Source organism: Tamandua tetradactyla, chromosome 3 (assembly GCF_023851605.1).
Source record: "Tamandua tetradactyla isolate mTamTet1 chromosome 3, mTamTet1.pri, whole genome shotgun sequence".
Classification (NCBI taxonomy): Eukaryota; Metazoa; Chordata; class Mammalia; order Pilosa; family Myrmecophagidae; genus Tamandua; species Tamandua tetradactyla.
In genome coordinates, this window is record NC_135329.1 from 160,957,007 (window position 1) to 160,977,160 (window position 20,154).

General features: G+C 32.1%; 1 protein-coding gene across 4 annotated transcripts in view; it reads right to left on the reverse strand.

Annotated features, from left to right (window-relative positions):
- The window catches only part of TFPI (tissue factor pathway inhibitor), a 110,737-nt gene that overhangs the window by 6,792 nt on the left and 83,791 nt on the right, over window positions 1-20,154 (reverse strand). For 2 of the 4 annotated variants that reach the window (XM_077154391.1, XM_077154390.1), the window contains 3 exons: window positions 14,269-14,304; window positions 11,261-11,437; window positions 10,015-10,110 (listed from right to left, as the gene is read on the reverse strand). In XM_077154391.1, the coding sequence (XP_077010506.1) occupies window positions 10,015-10,110; window positions 11,261-11,437; window positions 14,269-14,304 (309 nt within the window). Of the gene's footprint in view, window positions 1-1,976; window positions 5,451-5,507; window positions 7,649-10,014; window positions 10,111-11,260; window positions 11,438-14,268; window positions 14,305-20,154 lie in introns of those variants that run through there. The other 2 variants (XM_077154392.1, XM_077154393.1) reach the window with 2 other exon arrangements.

The window sequence follows — 20,154 nt, forward strand, 5'->3', positions numbered from 1 at the left end:
CTAGTTAAATATCCAAAGGGGAAGAGATGGAAGTTGCTTGTACCCCATGAGAAGATAAGCTTGGTTTTCAAATAAATTTATTTTAAATAGGCACTTACCTATTCAAAATCCAGAATTTGATATCTGCAATGAAAGAAAAGATACAAGTTTATAGTTGCACAATGTGACTTTTGTATTAATTATAATTGTTCTTAGAAATTTAAGAAAGATTAAAAAAGATACTAACCTGATTTTTGCTAATTTCCGAAGCGAATTAATAGTCAACTTCATTCTTTCTTGACCTCATCATTAATAACGAGTTGTATAGCTTCCATCTAGGTTTATAATAGGTTTCAGAATTCATGATCTACTTTCCTTCTTACAGGAATTGCCATAATCTAGTATGACTGCTCAATGTATGTTAGTTCCATGTGTAAGGTGGTTTAGGTACATTTACTTTGAAATTTATATAGTAAAATTTGAATCTTGTGATCACTTTGATTCTTTACTGTGATTTGTCTTATTATATGGCATGCTCCTTTAGGCTTTCATTTCACCAACCTAAAGCTTATTTAGGATTTATGAACCATTTGAAAATTTGTTGTGTGAATTATTTTTTCTTTGCCTTGTTATCTGGATATTGAGTATCAGAACATCCTTGTCCCCACCCCCCGTGTTTTATGGTAAAGAGAAATATATTTTTATTTTTAATTAAAAGTAATTTTAAAACTTTGAAATAATAAAAAACTATAAGAAATATAAGAAGAAAGTTCTCCAAAATTTGACCCTTCCCTCCTTTTAACTGCTGTCAGTGGTTTGGTATTTATCTTTTCCCAAATTGTTTGCTTATGTAAATATATTTAGTATATTATTCTGTACCTTATGACTATACTTGGTAATATTTTGTGGCTATGTTTCATATATTTGTTCCTATAGATATACCTTCTTTTTGATGTGCACATAATATTTCATTGTATTAAACTAAGTCTGACGTATTTAGTCAATCCTTTATTGATGGATATTTATATTTCAATTTTTTTTTGGTCAATTCCAAACAGTTCATGAAAATCCTCTTCATTGGACAAGAAATTGGAAGGCTGTATGGTTATTGAGGGAAATGATTACTGTAGAGATTGTTTTATCAGGTAATGAACTTTGCAGTTTACTAAATTTCAGTTTTATGGAATTGATTCTTTTATGCTGAGCTTTTTCTATATTATCGGAGCTCAGTAAGTAGTCATGTGCTTTACTTTATGATGAGTTGGGAAGCAAAAATAACAAATATTGAAAGGAATTATGCTGGAATGTTGACAGCAACTGTCTCTTATGTAATGTGAATATAGCTCATTTTAGTTCTTTTTTTGTTTCAAATTATCTGTAATTTTAGTGCTCAAATTATATAATAAAAATTTTTAGTGTGATCCCAGGGTCCTGGTGTCATAAATCAAGGGTAGAAGAGTGGAATCCTTTTATGATTAGGATTGAGTAATAAATCTATAACTTTCTTTGTACCACAGGAAAAGCATATCTCTCCATTGATTAAGATGGAGAAGTGGTCTTCATTTAAATTCAAAGAAACCGACATTCTTTATTCAAAATAATGGGCAGGCTATTACTAGGATGTACTGAGTCATTTAGCAGAGGGTAGAGTATAGAATGTAGGTTGCCAAGGAACTTGAAACCAAAAGGTCATGGGGTACTGACCATAAGAAACCTTGCTGAGACAGGAAGCCTCTGAAGCTTAAAAAGAAAGGAAATTTGGTAGATACTTTTTGGTCTGAATGTCTTTTCCTAGATACTTGCTTGCCTAATCCATGGCTGTAGTTCACAAAATCATCATCATTCAGAGCTTTTTCTGAGTAAAGCCACAATGAAAGAAAGCCATGGAAAAAATGAGAAATTATGATAATATTAGGAGTATAATTTATTTTAAGATAACTATATTTCATAATACACCAGAAAAACTTTTTTCATGATGTGTAAAATTGAAGCTCCTATACAATATTAATAAAAGGTAAAATTTTGATAGTTTTTATCCCCTTGATCAGGTTTAAAGGAAGAATGGGATTTTAGTAAGCAGAAAAGAAATAAGGCAGCCTTATACGTGAAGAAAAGGAGAGCACAAAGTTGGAATAGTCCTCATTTGTCTTGGATACTTTGAAAACTCTAGGCTATCTGAAGAAAGGAGTATATAGAAAAGTATGGGATCAAGCCTGAAAAAGTAGATCCAGCCAAATTAAGAGGTCCTTGAATACTAATATATTTGGATTTTATGATGAGCCTATTAATGAACCACTGGAAGTATTGAAGGATGTAAGAGATGAGTTCTGATTTTTCTTGGTCCAGGAAGCAAACTTAACCATGTGTAGGAAGAATCCAGCAGAAGACTTTCAATAGTCCACACAGAGATGATAAGATGACTCTGAATAAAACAGTTGGAACAGATTGCACCAAACTGAATGTGGACCAGGAGAGAGTTTGATGATTCTCATATCTCTGGACTGAATGACTTGGATGAAGGAAGATTTTTCTAAAGTATTAGGAAACATTATTATCTTAAAATAAATTACACTTATATAAATGGTTTCATAATTTATAATTTTACCATGGCTTTATTTCATTTGGCTTTACTTAGAAAAATCAATGAAGTCGAATTTGTAGGTTATGCCTGTGGAATAGGCAGCAACTAGCCAAACAAATTCTGAGTAGAAGGCAAAACCTAGTTTTGAGGAGGAGACTGCAGATTTTAATTTTGGCATTGTTCAATGAATGTGCTTGCAGAATAACCCTTATTGTGACTGTTCTCCCATAATTGTGTGAATCTCTGTCTTAGCCTGCAACACAGGCATTGGAATTAGGTTTGTAGATATCTCCTGCCCCTGCTTGATGGGCATGTCTGTAAGGGAAATAACCACCTTCTTATTTATTATCCTCATTCTCCTAGTCCCAATGACAGCTCCTATCAGATAGGAGGTATTCGATGTTTGTTGAAATGAACTGATGCAATAAAAAAGTGCAACAGATATGTACCTCAGGTATAAATTAAGGTTGGAAACACAGATTTTCAAACATTTTGCTTAAAAGTTAGATCCTATAGGCACAAAAATGTATTTGCAGTTTACAATTATGTTTCAGTTTTACAAGTGCTACATATGATTCCACATAATCAGGTGTAAAATACAGTAAATGAAGAAACTTCAGATCGAGGTTAGAGACTTTAGTTATATTGTAAAAATTATCAGTAAGAATAAAAAGTATATAGATTATACTCTGATTTTTTAGTTTTTTTCCTGCTATAAACCTCAATTGATACTAATAATCATCCTCATTATCATAATAGAAAGAACTGTGGAAACTTTTTAGCTTTCATCTTGTGCTAATCACTGGATTAACATTTTTTAATGTGTTTTCAGAATCTTCACAAAAATTCTCTTCACATGTAACAAATGGGGGATGTAAGGCTAAGAGAATGTATGTGATTATTTTCAAGGTTACACAACCAGCAAATAGCAGAACTGGGATTTAAACCCTCATCTTTAAATCCACAAAGCCAATCCTCTCGATTTCTATGATACATCATTCTGAAAACTAATTGGAAGATATATGAAATAACTGAGAAGATAGTTTAATAATTTAATCAGAAATAGAAAGTTGTCACAACTTCCTCTTTATATCTGATTCCCAATTACCCTATTCTCTGAAGTAAATACCTTTCAAAAGTTTCCAGATGCTTCTTACCCACAGTTAAAGGATTTGGAACTTAAGTTTGAACAGAAGAAAGATATCTAATCAAAATGGGTCACCAATTAAAAAGGCTTAAATCAAGTCTTCAGAGCAACAGTGCTGAGCTAAACAGCCTGCAGAGAGATACAGCATTTGAAAGCAAGGATTATTGGGTTGGTATGCACAACCTGGATAGATTCTAGAAATGAAAGACTAAGTCACAGGCTTTTTTATAAGGCCCATAATCATATTTGCATGGGTTAGCCAGATCTATTTAATAGTGGTCGGATATGGTAGTCAACTAGAAACCTCACTCACCTGTGTCCCTAGAAATGGTAAATTGGGATTTTCCTAACCAACACATTTTATATCAAAGCTTTTACTGTTAATTTCTGCAAAGATCATGCAGTAACCAATAGAAAAAAAAGCAATCAGGGAATTATACAAAACATAGAGCAGCACAGGCTTTTCTAACCTATCCTACCTCATTCCAAACCAGCCCTATAACAAATACGTAGTCCATATGACATAGAAATATTTATTTGTTTTTAGCAAGATACATGTGTCTTAGCAAATTAGTGTTGTTAATTTATGGGTTCATTGGTTGCCTTATGTTAATTTGTAAATTTGAATTGATTTACAGTTGTATAATAGAAACATGAGTTTATGCGTAGTAATTGACTTATTCATATTAAAGTAATGACTTTTAAACATATTTACAACTTGGAAATTTGATTTTTTTCCCCTTTATAGTTGTTGATATTATCTAAGTTTGAAAAACACTGTTCTAGAGAACTCATGACTGTGGCAGAAGTTTAGCCTTGTTAAGAGCAGAGATGGTCCAGAAAGAAAGGGGTTAACAAAAGTAGTCAGTGGTCACCTAGGGTGACTGCATTGGATGGCAGTAGTCTTGGCATAAATGAAGTGCCACATTTTTTTTGTTTCTCTCCAGGGCTTCTGCCAAGAAGGAGTAGTCCTGATGAATCCTTTTCATAAGTAATCTATCTTTAGAAAGCTAGCTTGTCATAAAATCAGCATATTAGGTACCAGATTTATCATGCAGAAGTATTTCAATTATGAAAGAAGTTTCTTTGCTAATTGGTCTGAGAAAATCACATTATGAGAGATGCAAGACTTCTTTGGGACAAGGAAGCAAACTGTGTGTGAAGTGGGGTTCTTTGGAAATGTCTGTAGTGCTACTTATTGAATTGTGGCCTGCAAATGAGAGTGTAACTCTTTAATTGATAGAATATATTCTTTCTAGGAAATTCCCATGTTTATGGCACTCCTTTATGTAGTCACATCTTCAACAAGTGGCCATAAGGATGAGAATATTCTTTTGCAAATCTGTAAGTTGATTGTGTCAGTGAAGGTGTTGGGCTGTTGAGCATGTATTCATGAGCATAACACATCTTCTAGGAGGCCAAGGGTCTCCATTAAAAAAAAAATGTTCATTTTTATTTTACTCTGCCATATAAATATATTGGATCTGGCCACCAAGTCACACATTGAATAGGGTCAAGAGAGAGATAAAGGTTCAAGTAGCCAAATGGTCTCCAGGATGATATCCAAATATTCTCCCTTGACCTGAAGGCTGGCAGGAATCAAACTGGAACTGGGTCAGTTATGTAGGCATTCTTGTATCCATTGGAGAACAAGTCCAAGACTGGGTTGGCAGCAGGTTTTTTAAGTCTACCCGGAGATTTTTTTTTTCAAAATATCACAAAGGTGATGTAGTCCCAAGGAAGCTGTTAAGAATTGATATACATAAGCAAAGGAGGCTATGAGAACTAGGAAAATACCTGACTTTCTGCAAGAATGGTTAAGATCCACTCAGAAGTCCTACAACCATTTAAAACTTAAGAACTGTTAGTTTTACATTGCTACTCAGACATTTGTCTGTGAGATATAATGAAAGAAATATATTCAATGAATATGTGTAAATATTCAAGTTTTATTAATAGTGTGGCATCAAATATATCACATGTAGCATATCAATATTAAAGAAATGTCAAACAACTGTTAGCATGCACATAAAGTGCTACCCGATCCTAAAATATGGATGCTTAGATACAGGGGGCGTTCAGAAATACTTGGTAAATACGAACAGCATTCTTCCAAACATCATTTGTTCTGTCCTTTGTAATTGTGGATCATAAAATTAATAATTTAAACAAGTGAGTCATGTGCCATGTGCTTAACACTGGGGCAAAAAGCTGGGAAATGGGGTAGTTGATAAAATATATAATACTTGGTCTCTTCCATCAAAAAACTTGTCATCTAGTCAGGAAGGCAGAAGTAACAGAACATCAAATAATAAAGTCTTAAATGAATCATAGGAAACTAGGAGAAAGGGAGAGAAAGAAGGCTTCCTCATCGAAAACAGCATAGATAAGGGGATGAGACAGATCAGTGAATTATACATAAAAATCATGGGGAATGAGAGTGATTAATTTGTATTTATTGACAATGAAGAGAGCTGTCAGAAGGGATAGAAAAATTTCACGTTTAGGGGAGATTGAGGCATACTTCAAAACTGGTAGAGGAGTAAACGATAATATAAACAAATTCAAGCCATGTGAATTAGGCTAAATTAATACAAAGAATGCACCCATTTAGGGTTTTTTTGTTTTTCTATAATAGAGAATGTGTGTGTGTGTGTGTGTTTAAAGATAGCCTGCATAACAAAATGAGTATACAGAATTAGTACATGACATAAAAAGGTCATGTATAATTCATGTTATATATGACTATAGATATAGATATATACATATATACATATTAGGTTGTATTTGATTTATCTGATATCTTCATAGTTGTATATATATAATATATAAACATATATGTATATGTATATAGTATACTTGATGATATACCTATACTGCCTGCCTCTTTCCTCCCCTTCCCTCCTCCCCATCTATAGAATCTATGTAGCCTGGTTTGCCTGAGCCAGTACAAGTACAGGCTTATTGTTTCAATATATCATGTTTTAAAAAATTAAAATACTTTTTGAATAAAACAAATTTATAGATCTGCCAGTTTGACAAACCCAATTTTCTGTCAGGGTTATGCTTATAAAACTTTGGTAAAACTCTTTAGGGAACAGTAGGGCTCAATATTTGATGTCACCTGTACTGCTTATTAATATTGAAAGATGAAACTAAAAAGCGAAAAATAAAACCTCAATTGTGCTTAATAAATATTCAGATATCTTGATTTGATGTCAAACTTTAGAAAATTGTATTCTTAAACCCATTTATAATATTCTGATAGTCAAGACTGAATAGCAATTTAAATAAGAGTCCACCAAGCCATTTTCTTGTAACTCTTGAGCAAAATTTTAACATGATGATATTTTCTAATATCATCTAATATCATCATGAAGAAAAAATTTAAATTATATTTACTAATAGTCTACTTAATGAGAAAAATAACAGTCTAGCTAAATTTTTAGAATATACAAATTTCCTGCTAATAACTGTTGTTTAATGGAAATGATTCAGACAGTATTATTCCCTGTGTTATAGAGCAGACCATTAAATCTGTATGCTGAATTAAAACTTAAAGTATTTACATCATTCAGAAGAACTTGATTCCCTTAGAGAACTTTATATATTTGCTAAAGCCTTAAAAAATAAGGTTCTACATAAACATAGAATTGTTGTTTATTAAACTATAATAGAATGTATTAATATAATCACAAACAATGAAATGTAACCAGCTTTGAGCTGGGAATATCAGGGGCTATCTTTATAGCGTTCAGCAACCCCCTTGGATGGGACAGGAATGGGATCAGGTAGGTATTAGGAAGGCTGGAGGCACAGCTGCATTCTCACCCTGTGCATATTAAAGCTCCCTTTAGCACCAGGTTTCTCATGAGTTACTGTGATATGCTTCATGTTTTAAATTAGGAAGTTTAAAAAATAAAATAAAAATATATATATTCCTAAAAAAAGAGGGAAAGAGGGCACATTGGTTAGAGGAGGCAAATATACATATATTTATATACACAATAAAAAATAAAATAGTTTTCTAGATGAATAAAGCAGACATTTGCCCTAACTTTAAATGTAGTTACTATAAAAACACTATCCCTTAAATGTCTACTAAACAAAATCCTCTTACTATTATTTTCTGTTTTTTAAATCTGTGTTGTCAATTTTTACAGTGACTTTGTAATCACTTGGTCTTATAATCAATTATATATTACTTTTTCCATGTACATCTACATAAAGCCTAGAGACAACATGTATCCGTATTTAAAATTCATTAATACTACTTTCTCACTTAATTTCTTTATTTACCCCTTTCTAACTTGGTAGCATGTCTGCTGAAAATCATTGATATTATATTTAAGGCAAAACCTTCCCTGAAACTACTGTAGTCATATAAAAAAATGAATAACTAAAGATCTCCATTTGAATTAATAGAGATAGTCCAAATAAAACATATTAAGAACTGTTTTCCATGCATTCCTTTTATTTGTAGATATATTGTTTCACATGTATCTTTAAACCTGTTGTTTGCCATTTGAAACTTTCACATTTTCAACAGCAGTAATATTTAATATGCTATTAGCAGGTGAGATTTAACTGGATAAAACAAAAGTTCATTGAAACACATAGGTGGAAGGTCACAAATCAATTCTGTAATAAAACTACTTAATTTTATGGATGAAGAATCAGAGCCATAAAGATAATTATGTTTCTCATTTTACAAAGGAGTATTTAAAAATTAGACTCACATTCATCGAGCATAAATTTATTGCTCTAATTATCAAATATAAGGACCGGTAGGCATTTTGAATAGATCATATATTGATCCATCTCCATTGACAGTTTGTATCCCTTTTAAGGCACCAAAAGTGCTCTTAGAACACAGTTTGTGTGCCTGCAGTTTGGGGAACTCATTAATCCCTGAGGCAGTCACCCAGTTTTTGAAGATGACGAATGAAAGCAAAACCAGTTACAGGAAGAAATGTATACTTCAGGTATTATTCATTAATCCTGATGCTTAGACTTGGCTATGGATGGTAAAGAAGGGTGGGGTGTGGGCATTGAAATGAGAAGGGGAGGCCTGAAGAGGGAGGCATATATATAATATTCGATCTCCTTTCATATGATAATGTTTCAAGTACTGAGAAGGTCTAATCTTCCCTCTTAGTTCTCAGGGCTCCTTACACTTTCAAGTCCTTCCATGAATATGTTTCCAACTCTATGAGATTTCTAAGGTGTGGCAGGACTGAAAAAAGTCCCATAGATATGGTCAGGTCAGTGCAGGACTAAAGTGGACATTCACATCCTCATTCCAGATAAGTCACCGGCACCCTTGCCATACATCAGATCCATCCAGGAATGGATTTGTTTGCTTTCTGTTTCTTTGGTAGTTTGCTTGCTTGCTGTAAGGAGAGATGCTCAAGGGCATTCTGATTCTGAATAGCATTCGATTCTGAAACATAGCCAGGGTAGTAAACTCCTGACCCAGACAGTTTCTTTCATCCTAAGGCTACAATTTAAATAGCTGTAGAACTCTTTAAACTCTTGCCAAATGCATACTTGACACTTTTGACACAGACTATTTCTAAATAAAATCTCCAATTCCTGCATGAGCACATAATGATTTTTAAAGTTCAGTTAGGACCTTACATTTATCCTGTGAAAATTCATTTTTCATAATTTTTCTGACTGCCCAGATATTTGTGATTTCTGGTTATGTTTTCCACTGTTTTCACTATTTTCCCAACTCTGTATTTTTCTGGGCCTGCCCCCTGTATATTTATTTAAACCTGATAAATTAGTTGACACGATAGAATCCAAGAGTCCTGCAGAAGTCCAGGAGAAAACTCCCTTTCAGAGCGACGCACTCTTTGTGTAAGGCATTCAATCAGTTCCTCATCTGCCTGTGACTAACACCAGAGATCCTCACAAAGGTGTGCTCAGTTTAAAAACGGTGTTGACCGTGGGAGACATACTGCTGCCGTTACAGGGATTTACTGTCATGCATTGAAACTGATAGTTCCTGGCATCATTTTAGAAGATAAATTTGGCTGTAGAGTTAAATTTCATGTAAAAGTTTTTCATGCGTTTCATAGTCAAAGGCCTCCTGCAAAGCATACCTTAAAATAAATTATGCAAATTATCACTTTTATGGGATTAAACATCTTGAACACTTGGAATCTTAGTATTTTGCCACACACACATTATTCAGTAACAAAACAATTACATCTAATATAGCACATGTCTAATATAAATTTCTGTTCTGTTGCTGCCATGATACTGTTTATCTGGCAGCAATAAAAAATAAGACTCTTACCCCAAAACTGGGAAACCTGGGTAGGTTGGGGAGTCAAGGAGCTATTATTCACATCAACAAGCTGGGTTCTGTTATCATCCACCTGGAATTCAGTCACTGAAAAAACACGGCCAATTAAAGTAGGAGAACATTGTCAAAGTCTCATATTTGTACACTTGAAGCAAAGCACAATAATTAAAATAAGTAGACTCCTAACAGTTATGTCCAAATTGCAATGTTAAATTGGAGCATACCGAATACCAAAACTGTATTTATATCTCTATCTATCTATCTATCTATCATGAGGAAATAATTCCATAAGTAACTTTGTCATTCTTGGTTATAAAATAATAACAACAATACTTATATACTACTTTAGTAAATTTTATGTACAGATAAAACTGATTTGTTTAATTGAAGGGGTAGATTCCAAATAGCTACATGCTCTCAAATTGTTAAAAACAATCTCACTCCTGTGACATTATAGTGCATCATTTCAGAAATGAAAATTAATTAATCTAACACAATAGAAATATAAATCAGATCTATGGAAACTAGTACCACTATAGTTCAATTTCTTAATTTTTTATATATTTTCTTAGTTTTTAACAAAGTAACTAATTTCATTTAGATCTAGTGAATACAGATACATCTTCATTTGCAATGTCTTAAAGTGTGGGTTAACCTGAACCTCATGTAAGATGCCTTGTTTGTTTATTTTTATTAGAGAAAACGTGGATTGACTCCCTTGGACTTATAAAAAAAAAATTTAGAATATTTATTTATTTCAAATTATACATGTATACAACCTAACATTTCCCTTTTAATCATGTTCATATACGTATTTCGGTGCTGTTAATTACCTTCACAATATTGTGTCACCATTACCACCATCTGCTACCAAAACATTTCCATCATTCAAATGGAAATTGTATATTTTAAGCTTAAAGTCCCTAGTCCCTACCTCACCCAGCCCCCTGGTAACTTACCTTCTAGATTCTGACTCTATGATTTGCTTACTCTATTTCACATCAGTGAGATCCCATATGATATATGTCTTTTTGTGTCTCACTTATTTCACTCAACATAATGTCTTCAAGATTCATTAATATTCTTGCATGTATTAGAACTTCACTCCCTTTACAGCTGAATAATCTTCCATTGTATGTGTATATCACATTTTGTTTATCTACTCATGAATTGATAGACAGATGTGTTATTTTTTAAAGGATGCTTGTAGATGAAGTAAAATGAAAGATGAACTTACATGAATCCTCACATGTGCTCTTGCATTCTTCCAATGACTCAAAGTTATTTAAATTGCCTAGACACCCACCGTACTTGAAACGTTCACACTGTTTTGACTCATTATTATAGAAATATCTGGTAATGTAACCTCGACAAAGTCCAACATCTTCTTGCAGAAAACAGAATTCTGGCCTTCCTAGAATTTATAGATGTGTCAGAAAGCAAGATTATTCTTAAAAATATTTAGTAATTTAAACTGCATTTATAAATAACTAATTAATTTGAAGATATTTAAGGAGTATGAATGAAAAATTAAAGAGGTTAAAAATATAACTTAGTTAAAGCTATACAATATTGAAATTGTCTCCCATTTTTACAGTATTTAGAATTAGGAAGATACTACAATTGTTATACATATGTTATGATTGAAATTTTCAAGTTATAAGTTTCTCATAATTAATTAATAGAGCATTAACTATCAGTTTCTTCATGAATTGAGAAAACAAAATATCCTGGTATTTTTCCTGCCACGTACCATCATTGCTTTGGAAGTTCAAATAAAAGTATGGTAAAATTTTGGTTAACTTTTTTTCTTCTAGCTTTATTAAGCCTATGATACTTCAGTTTTAGGCAAAGTCCATCAGTATTTCAGTTTTTGAGTTGTAGGGGTCTCATTAGCGAAAGCAGTATACTGTGTTACTTAACTAAGAATGGTTTTAATAAAAATAAAATTTGAAGAATGAGCTTTGAGAGGGTATGGAAACTTCCGTGGCTATTCTTAGAGGTTCCTGAATTCTTACAGTGGATTAATATCAGTAATTGATATGACTTCCTCCACTGCTATGTCCTGTTTTTTTTGTTGTTGTTGTTTGTTTGTTTGCTTTTTAATTCCTGGCTTTGGAATGGCTCCAAAAGTACATAGGCAGAAAGGAAATACATGCTCAGATATTGGAGAGGATTTGAACAGGTCTAATACCCATTCTTTGATGGTGCTCCAAAACAAGCTAAGCACAGCAGCCCCCAGTGCTACAGCACTGTGATCTATTTTATGAACTCCATCCATATGCATACTCTGTGATGAAGAGAACTGAACTATTTTCAAAATTATTATGATTATAACATATTGAGCTTGAATTTGTGACAGTAAAAATGCTAGTTACCCTCCCCTGCCCCATTTTGTTTCTTTTCCTGTAACTATATTACACACAGTGGCAAAACTTAACTCTAGTTTTTACATTTCAAAGCAAATTGTTCTTCTGTTTCAGGGAAGCAATAATCATGGGTATATTACTTTTAAAAGAATATATACTAAATAATGTTTATGGTTTCTACAATGGCCAAAGAGCCAAACTCCTACTATAAAAACTTCCCATTTAATTAGTTTAAAAAAATATATATTCTATAACATCACAGACTATCAGCGGGAGAGTTATTTTGTTTCTTGCCTCATGTGTTTTCAAAGTGATTGCTACTATGTTTTCATAGTAACAATTTTTTGTAATATTTAGGAAAAGGGAAAAAAACAGTTCTTTAAATTTTTATATTATCTTTTTTAAATTTAAGAGAAGTAACATTAAGTTACTGTCATTTTGTTTTAGTCTCAGTGTGTAATTCTTATAAAATTTTAAATAAACTTAAAACAGGGTAGGAGAAAATATATTTAACAAAAGACTGCAAAAAAATGGTGAGTATAAAGAACAGAAAACTATAACAAATTATGCTGATAATCATAATCAAGAACTTGTACAACTGGATTGCTATATGAGGCCCTATTCTAGTACATGTATCTATTTAAGGACAAAGTAGAATAAAAGCACATATAAAATAATTCTGCTTATGTCTATAGTTTAAAATATTTACAGGATAACAAATCAAGAAATCAAAAAAATTTCCTGGCATATATCATTACTAATAGTTAAATGTTGCTATTTTATTTTATAAGAATATCATCTTTCACTTCATGGACCAGAAACTCTATTCAAAAATATGTCATGTTCTTTGTGGCTACAAATATTGAGAATTTCATTTAACTGAAGGATGGAATATTTTAATAAGGATTGATTTAACATTTACAGGGAACAATTTAAAAGAATTGTGAATCAATACATATATTTATTTATGTTGTTTGTACAAACCTTTGTCACTGAATTTATTTTATGCATTTGGAATCAAATTTAGGTTAGTGAATTAAGTTGGAAGCTTACCAGTGAGTTGCAGAAATTTTCAACTCTTTTCTGCATGATTAAAACAGTCAGTAAATAAAATGCAATTTGAATTTTCTAGCTCTTTCGTGCTCTGAATTAAATATTTGATCTCTTTCAAGCTTTTCTCATTTAAATGCAAATAAATACCAAAAATGGTAATTGGTCCAAATCTGTTTCTAGGCCTTTATCAAATGAATTTCACTTCCTTGATCTGTTAAGAACACTTATTCGTGTATTGATAGAATATATAAAGCAAAAATGATTTCATTTAGTAATAAACTTAATAAAATAACTTGTCACAAAATAATAAATGTGCACACAGTAATGTTGACAAAAGTAATTATTTATTATTAAGTATTTCCACTTACCTTTGCATATAGAACTGTTCACAGTTCAAAGACACACTCATTTAATGGGCCATTAGATGAGTGTTGCTAAAGCCACACTATGCTGACATCATTATTAAGGAATATCTGGAGAACTAAATTAAGACTAACAACATCTAAATCACTATCTGTGAGATGTAAAAATAGCATGAGTGGCTGTGGATTTTGAATGACTAATAATAAAGTATTATGCTGCATTAGAATGATATTAAGTATGGTATTTAGGACCTCCCCCTATAATCATACATTTTATTTCTAATTTTTCATTTTATCCACTGGGGAAAAGAAAAAAAATTCAATTGGTTTATTCCAAGGTTCTATAATTTAGAGAAAGATCACATGATCTTATGACTAGCCCCATATCAGAGAAACCTAAGAAATGAATTTCTAGGGGCCTTACATAAATGCTGCTAACTCACATATAAATGAATGCTCACCTTTATGTGGTGTCATTTTTGCAGTTTTTAGATAATCTGCAAGGAAAACAATGTGTCAATTATCACAATTTATAATATAATTATAGAAATTTCAACCCAACACACAAATAAGTTAGGAGAATTTAGACCATTAAAATTATTCCTAAACAGAAAAATGAAGTGGAAGGTCTTGTACTACCCGACTTTGAAGTATATTGCAGAGCTACAGTGGTCAAAACAGCAACAGGTACTGGCATAAAGACAGATGTACTGACCAGTGGAATTGAATAGGGTGTGCAGGGGTAGTGTCTCTCATCTATGGCCACTTTATCTTTGATAAGGCAGTCAAGTCAACTCAACTGAGACAGAGCAGTCCCTTCAATAAATGGTGCTTGGACAAATGGAAATCCATATCTAAAAGCATGAAAGAGGACCCCTGTCTCACACCTTATACAAAAATTAACTCAAAATGGATCAAAGACCTAACAGTAGAGCTAAGGCCATTAAACGTTTAGAAGAAAATGTGGAGAAATATCTTAAGGATCTCGTGATAGGAGATGATTTCTTAGATGTTTCACCCAATGCATGAGCCATGAAAGAAAAAATAGATAAATGGGCTCTCCTCAAAATTGAATACTTTATTTTTTTTTAACAAAGTCAAAGGACTTTGCCAGAAAAGTAAAGAGGCAGCCTGTGCAATGGGAGCCAATATTTGAAAACCATGTATCAGATAAATGTTTAATATCTAGAATATATAAAGAGATCTTACAACTCAACAGCAAAAAGACAAACAACCCAATTAAAAATGGAGAAAAGATATATAGACAGACCCTTTTCCAAAGAGGAAATACAAAAGCCTCAAAAACCTACGATAAGATGTTGTCACGTGTGATTAGGTAAATGCAAATCAAAACCACAATGAGATATCGTCTCACACCTACTAAAATAGCCCTTATTAAAAAGAAAAACAAGTACTACAAGTGCTAGAGAAGATGTGGAGAAATAAGTATACTCATTCACTGTTGATGGAAATGTAGAACGGTGCAACTGCTCTGGTTGGTAGTTTAGCTCTTCCTTGGAAAGCTAAATATAGAATTGCTGTAAGACCCAGCTCTCCCATTACTAGGTATATATGCAGAGGCACTGAAAGCAGGGGTATTAATTGACATTTACACACTGATGTTTATAGCGGCATTATTCACAATTTCCAAGAGATAGAAACAGCCCAAGTGTCCAACAATGGATGAGTGGATAAACAAACTGAGGTATATATATATAAGATGGAATATTATGCAGCAGTAAGACAAAATGAAGTTATGAGGAAACATACAACAATGTGGATGAAGCTTGAGGACATTATGTGGAGTGAAATAAGCCAGAAAAAAAATGAAAAGTACTGTATAGACTTCCTAATATGAAACAATTATAATGAACAAATTATGAGTGTTAAAGTTGAGAACACAGGTTATAAGGAGGTAGAAGGCAAAGTTTGGGCACTTGATGCTGTACCTTCAACAAGGTTCATTGTGATGGTTGCACAATATTGTAAGTGTACTGAACAAAGCTGAAGGTGATTGTGGTTGGAAGAGGAAGGCTAGTGGCATGTATGATACCAGAAGGAAAGATAAGGGATAAAAACAAGGACCGTATAACAAAGCAAAGTTTAAATTGAACAATGAAGATGATTAAATGTACAAATATAAAAAAGTTTTTACTTGAGGGATAACAGTTGAAGGTCACCATTGTAAAATGTTAGGGGATGGTATGTGCATTGGCTGCATTCCAGCCAATCCTAAAGAACACCTAGAGCAATATATAAGAATCTACAAAGGTCCCATGCACTAGGGTAACTTACCAGAAATCTACAACCTCCAGATGGGTCCCTAAACCAGATAAATTCTGAAACTTAAACGGCCCAACCTCTCCAGAATATCAGGTAGTTCCATCTCACTATCCTATGTTATTGACAGCCTCTTCCAACATGAAAAAGTTGGAAAACCCATAGAGTGGGATAAGAAGATCAAAGGTGATGGTGGAGTTGTACAGAGAAGGTAGGGTTTAACAAACGAATGTGATTGCTGAATCATTAAATTGATATTTCTTTTAGTCTCCAGTATCTTAGAGCAGCTAGAAGTAAAAAAACCTAAAATTGTGGAATTTATGACCCTTACCAAACTCTGAAATCTGTTCTACAACTAATTGTTGTGCTGTGCTTTGAAATTTATTGCTTTTTTTGTATATGTTATTTTTCACAAAAAAGAAGAAAAAAGGTTGATTGTGATGATCAAAAAATATTCCTTTTAGCTTTCTATTTCTGGAGCTGCTAGAAGGAAAAATCTGCGATGATGGTAGCCCATGACAAACTCTGGTATCTGACCTGTAACTGCTTGTTGAAGAATGCTTTGGAAACCATTGCTTTTTTCTTTCTTTGCTTTGTATATATGCTATATTATACAATTTAAAAAGTTAAAAAAAAGAAAAGGGGGATGATGGTATATGGAAAAAACAGTGCAAATTAGGATCTCTTTTAAAAAGATAAAATTATTTTTATTTTCTCTGAATTAAATTAATGTTTGTAACCATGAACTCAGCTGCATTTTAATATAAAGTTAGGTCTCAAAAACTATATTAAACTTCTCAGGTTTTAACAAATATAAGAATATAAGAATTTTCCTGCTGCAAAGCATACCTTAAAATAAATTATGAAAGTTATCATTTTTATGGGATTAAATATCTTGAACACTTGGAATCTCAGTATTTTGCCACATACATTATTAAATAACAGAACAACTGCATTTAATATAGCATACATTTAATATAGATTTCTGTTCTATTGCTGCCATGATACTGTTTTTCTGGCAGAATAAAAAATAAAGTTCTAACCCCAAAGCCTTGAAACATTGTTAGGTTGGGGAGTCAGGGAGATATTATTCACATCAACAGGCTGGATTCTATAATCATCCACCTGGAGTTCATTTACTGAGAAAAAATGCCGCCAATTAAAGGAGAACATTGTCAAATATTTCATATTTGAACACTTGAAGCAAAACACAACAATTATATTAAGGTAAGTAGTCTCTTGGCAGTTATATCCAAACTGCAGTGTAAAATTGGTGAATTATGAATACCAAAACTTTATTTATATATATATATATATAATTATATATATATAATATTTCAGTTTTTGATATATGGGTGTCTCATTAGGGAAAGCAGTATATTGTGTTGCTACACTAAGAATGGTTTTGTAACCTTGTTTCTGATGTTCCTTTTATCCAGAGTATGATGAGTAAAAAAAAAAAAAAAAGATAAAAAATAAATAATAGGGGAAGATAAAGTGTAAAAACTGAGTGGATTGCAATATTGTTGGCTAATGAAAGGGACAAATAAGGGGTATGGGGTATATGAATGTTTTTTTTTCTTTTTATTTCTTTTCTGAAGTGATGCAGATGTTCTAAAAATGATTCATGTGATGATATTGTGAGCCACTGATTGTATAATATGGTTGGACTGTATGTGTGTGGAGCTTTCACAATAAAAATAAAAATAAAAAAAACCCAAGAGCTCACCATGAAAAAAAATGGTTTTGTAATATAAAATTCGAAGAATAAGCTTTGGGGGGAGGGGGGTGAGTATGGAAGCGTCCATGGCCATTCTTAGAGGTTCCTGAATTCTTATAGTGGAATTAACATCTGTATTTAGTTTGACTTCTTCCACTGCTCTGTCCTTTTTATAGTTTTATTCCAGGCATTGGAATTACTCTAAACTCATCTTCATTTTAATATAAAATTAGGGCTCAAAAACTAAATTAAGTTTCTAACATATTTAAAAATATAAGAATTCATAGTGCCTAATATGTTTTCTGTTCAAAATATTTGATTTAAATGATAATTTGTTAGAATAAAGTAAAATATGAAAGTAATTCAAAAGCCTAATTGGCATATAGAAACAGATAATTTCTATAACAGTTTGGGAATAGAGATGGAAAGGAACCAGAATTGTCCCCTTTCTGGATTCTTTCCCCTGCCTTATTGGCTCAACTCAATTATACATTTCATTATTACCAGATGCAGAGGAGAAATGAAGCAGAAGACATCTTGGAACTACTATTTGGTTTAATCTCATGGAATTAATGGATTTACTCTCCTTGAGAGCTAAAATGGTATTTTTCTTTGTACTATCATATTTCAAGTATGAATTCTAAGTTCTACATTAAATAAAAGATAATGAAATTCAAATTGATATAATAGACACATGATGTTTTAATTTGTTCAAGTAAACAGGAAGGTTGAAGGAATATATATTTTTTCTTGTATGATTATTTGTTTTACAGAGAAAAGCTTTGGTTAGGGCAGTTTATAATTATTTCTATTTCCAGAGATAGAAGGAGAAATATACAGCTAGAGAGCTAGAAATAGGTAATAGATTGAGAGATAGATAGATAGATAGATAGATAGATAGATAGATAGATAGATAGATAGATAGAAAGAAAGAATGAACAGTATCAGTTGGGTTTATAAACCCCTTTTAGTCAATGGATCATGCTTGTTAAAGCAGTCAGGTTAACCACTGGAGAGTAAAACTTCCATGAAAAAGAAAGCACTAGGGCTAATCTCCTTTTTGAGTTTTGCCACATTTTACTCAATACTTTTTTCCAAAGGGTTTAAAATGTATGAATTTATTATTCATTATTTTAACTATATTTTAAATATTTAAGGAAAACTGATTTTTTGTAATGTGAGTAAGAAACTATAATTAACTTTTTCAATTAAATAGTTAATTGTTACTATCATCCAACTTTAAAATATCATTATGTACAACTAGTATACTTTTGTTTTAATTTCTAAGAGCTTAGGGGAAATATATACATGTAAATGACACATAATCCTAGAGTGTAAACCAGTAATAGTTACTCCGGTTTGCCTTCTGACAATAACTATATCATAGGCACATAGATATGCTTGATTTTGATGTTCATACAATATTAGAGAAGGTATCACTGTGTTTGTCTCTGGTTTCAATCCAAGTTAGATGAACTCACACAATCTAACTGATAGAATATACACACAACCTAACTGATAGAATGTGTTTTAGTATATTAAAACTTTTAGTATACTTGTTACCAACAATTATTTTTTTAATTAATTAATTAATGCATTTATTTATATTTTACATGGGCAGGCACCGGGAATCCAACCCGGTCTCTGGCATGGCATGTGAGAAACTCTGCCTCTGAGCCACCATGGCCTGCCCAGCAACAATTATTTTTGAGGATTCTGGAATTATCAACCAGGAACACCCTAATTTATTCTCTTTATACCAATAAAAGTCTGCAAGAATATATATTTAAATAAAGTTTGCAGCAACTTATTTTTATTTTTAAAAAGAGCATATCTTTCATTAATGATACCTTAGACAGTAATAAAGAGGATGCTTTATTTTCTTTTCAGTAATTCCTTGAGCTTCAACTTCTGTGATTTCACCTTTCTTATATTTCATTGTAACTATAGCATAATTAATATTAAACAAATTGAATTTAACAAACTATTTGTGAGTCCCTCTGTTGATCTAAGCATTTATCATTCAGTTGAATAAAAAAATATTTCATTTATGTAATCATTTCAAAACGTTAGGGTGAAGTACTTGAAAGACAAAGTTTGTGTCACAGTTCAAGGAAGGGTTTCTGATTTTAAAAATCCCTGTGATAACCTAAGGCACAGCTAATACAAAATAGAAAAGCAAAAAAAAAAAATCTCAAAGTTCACATGTGATTCATAGATATTTGCAATTGGTATTTGTTCCTCAAACCACCTTAATGATTTTAGTTTCAAAATCCATCCAAATCTATATTTCACATAAATAATGATATGTTCATCTGGGTGTACTAGGAAGAAGGAGGAACATATA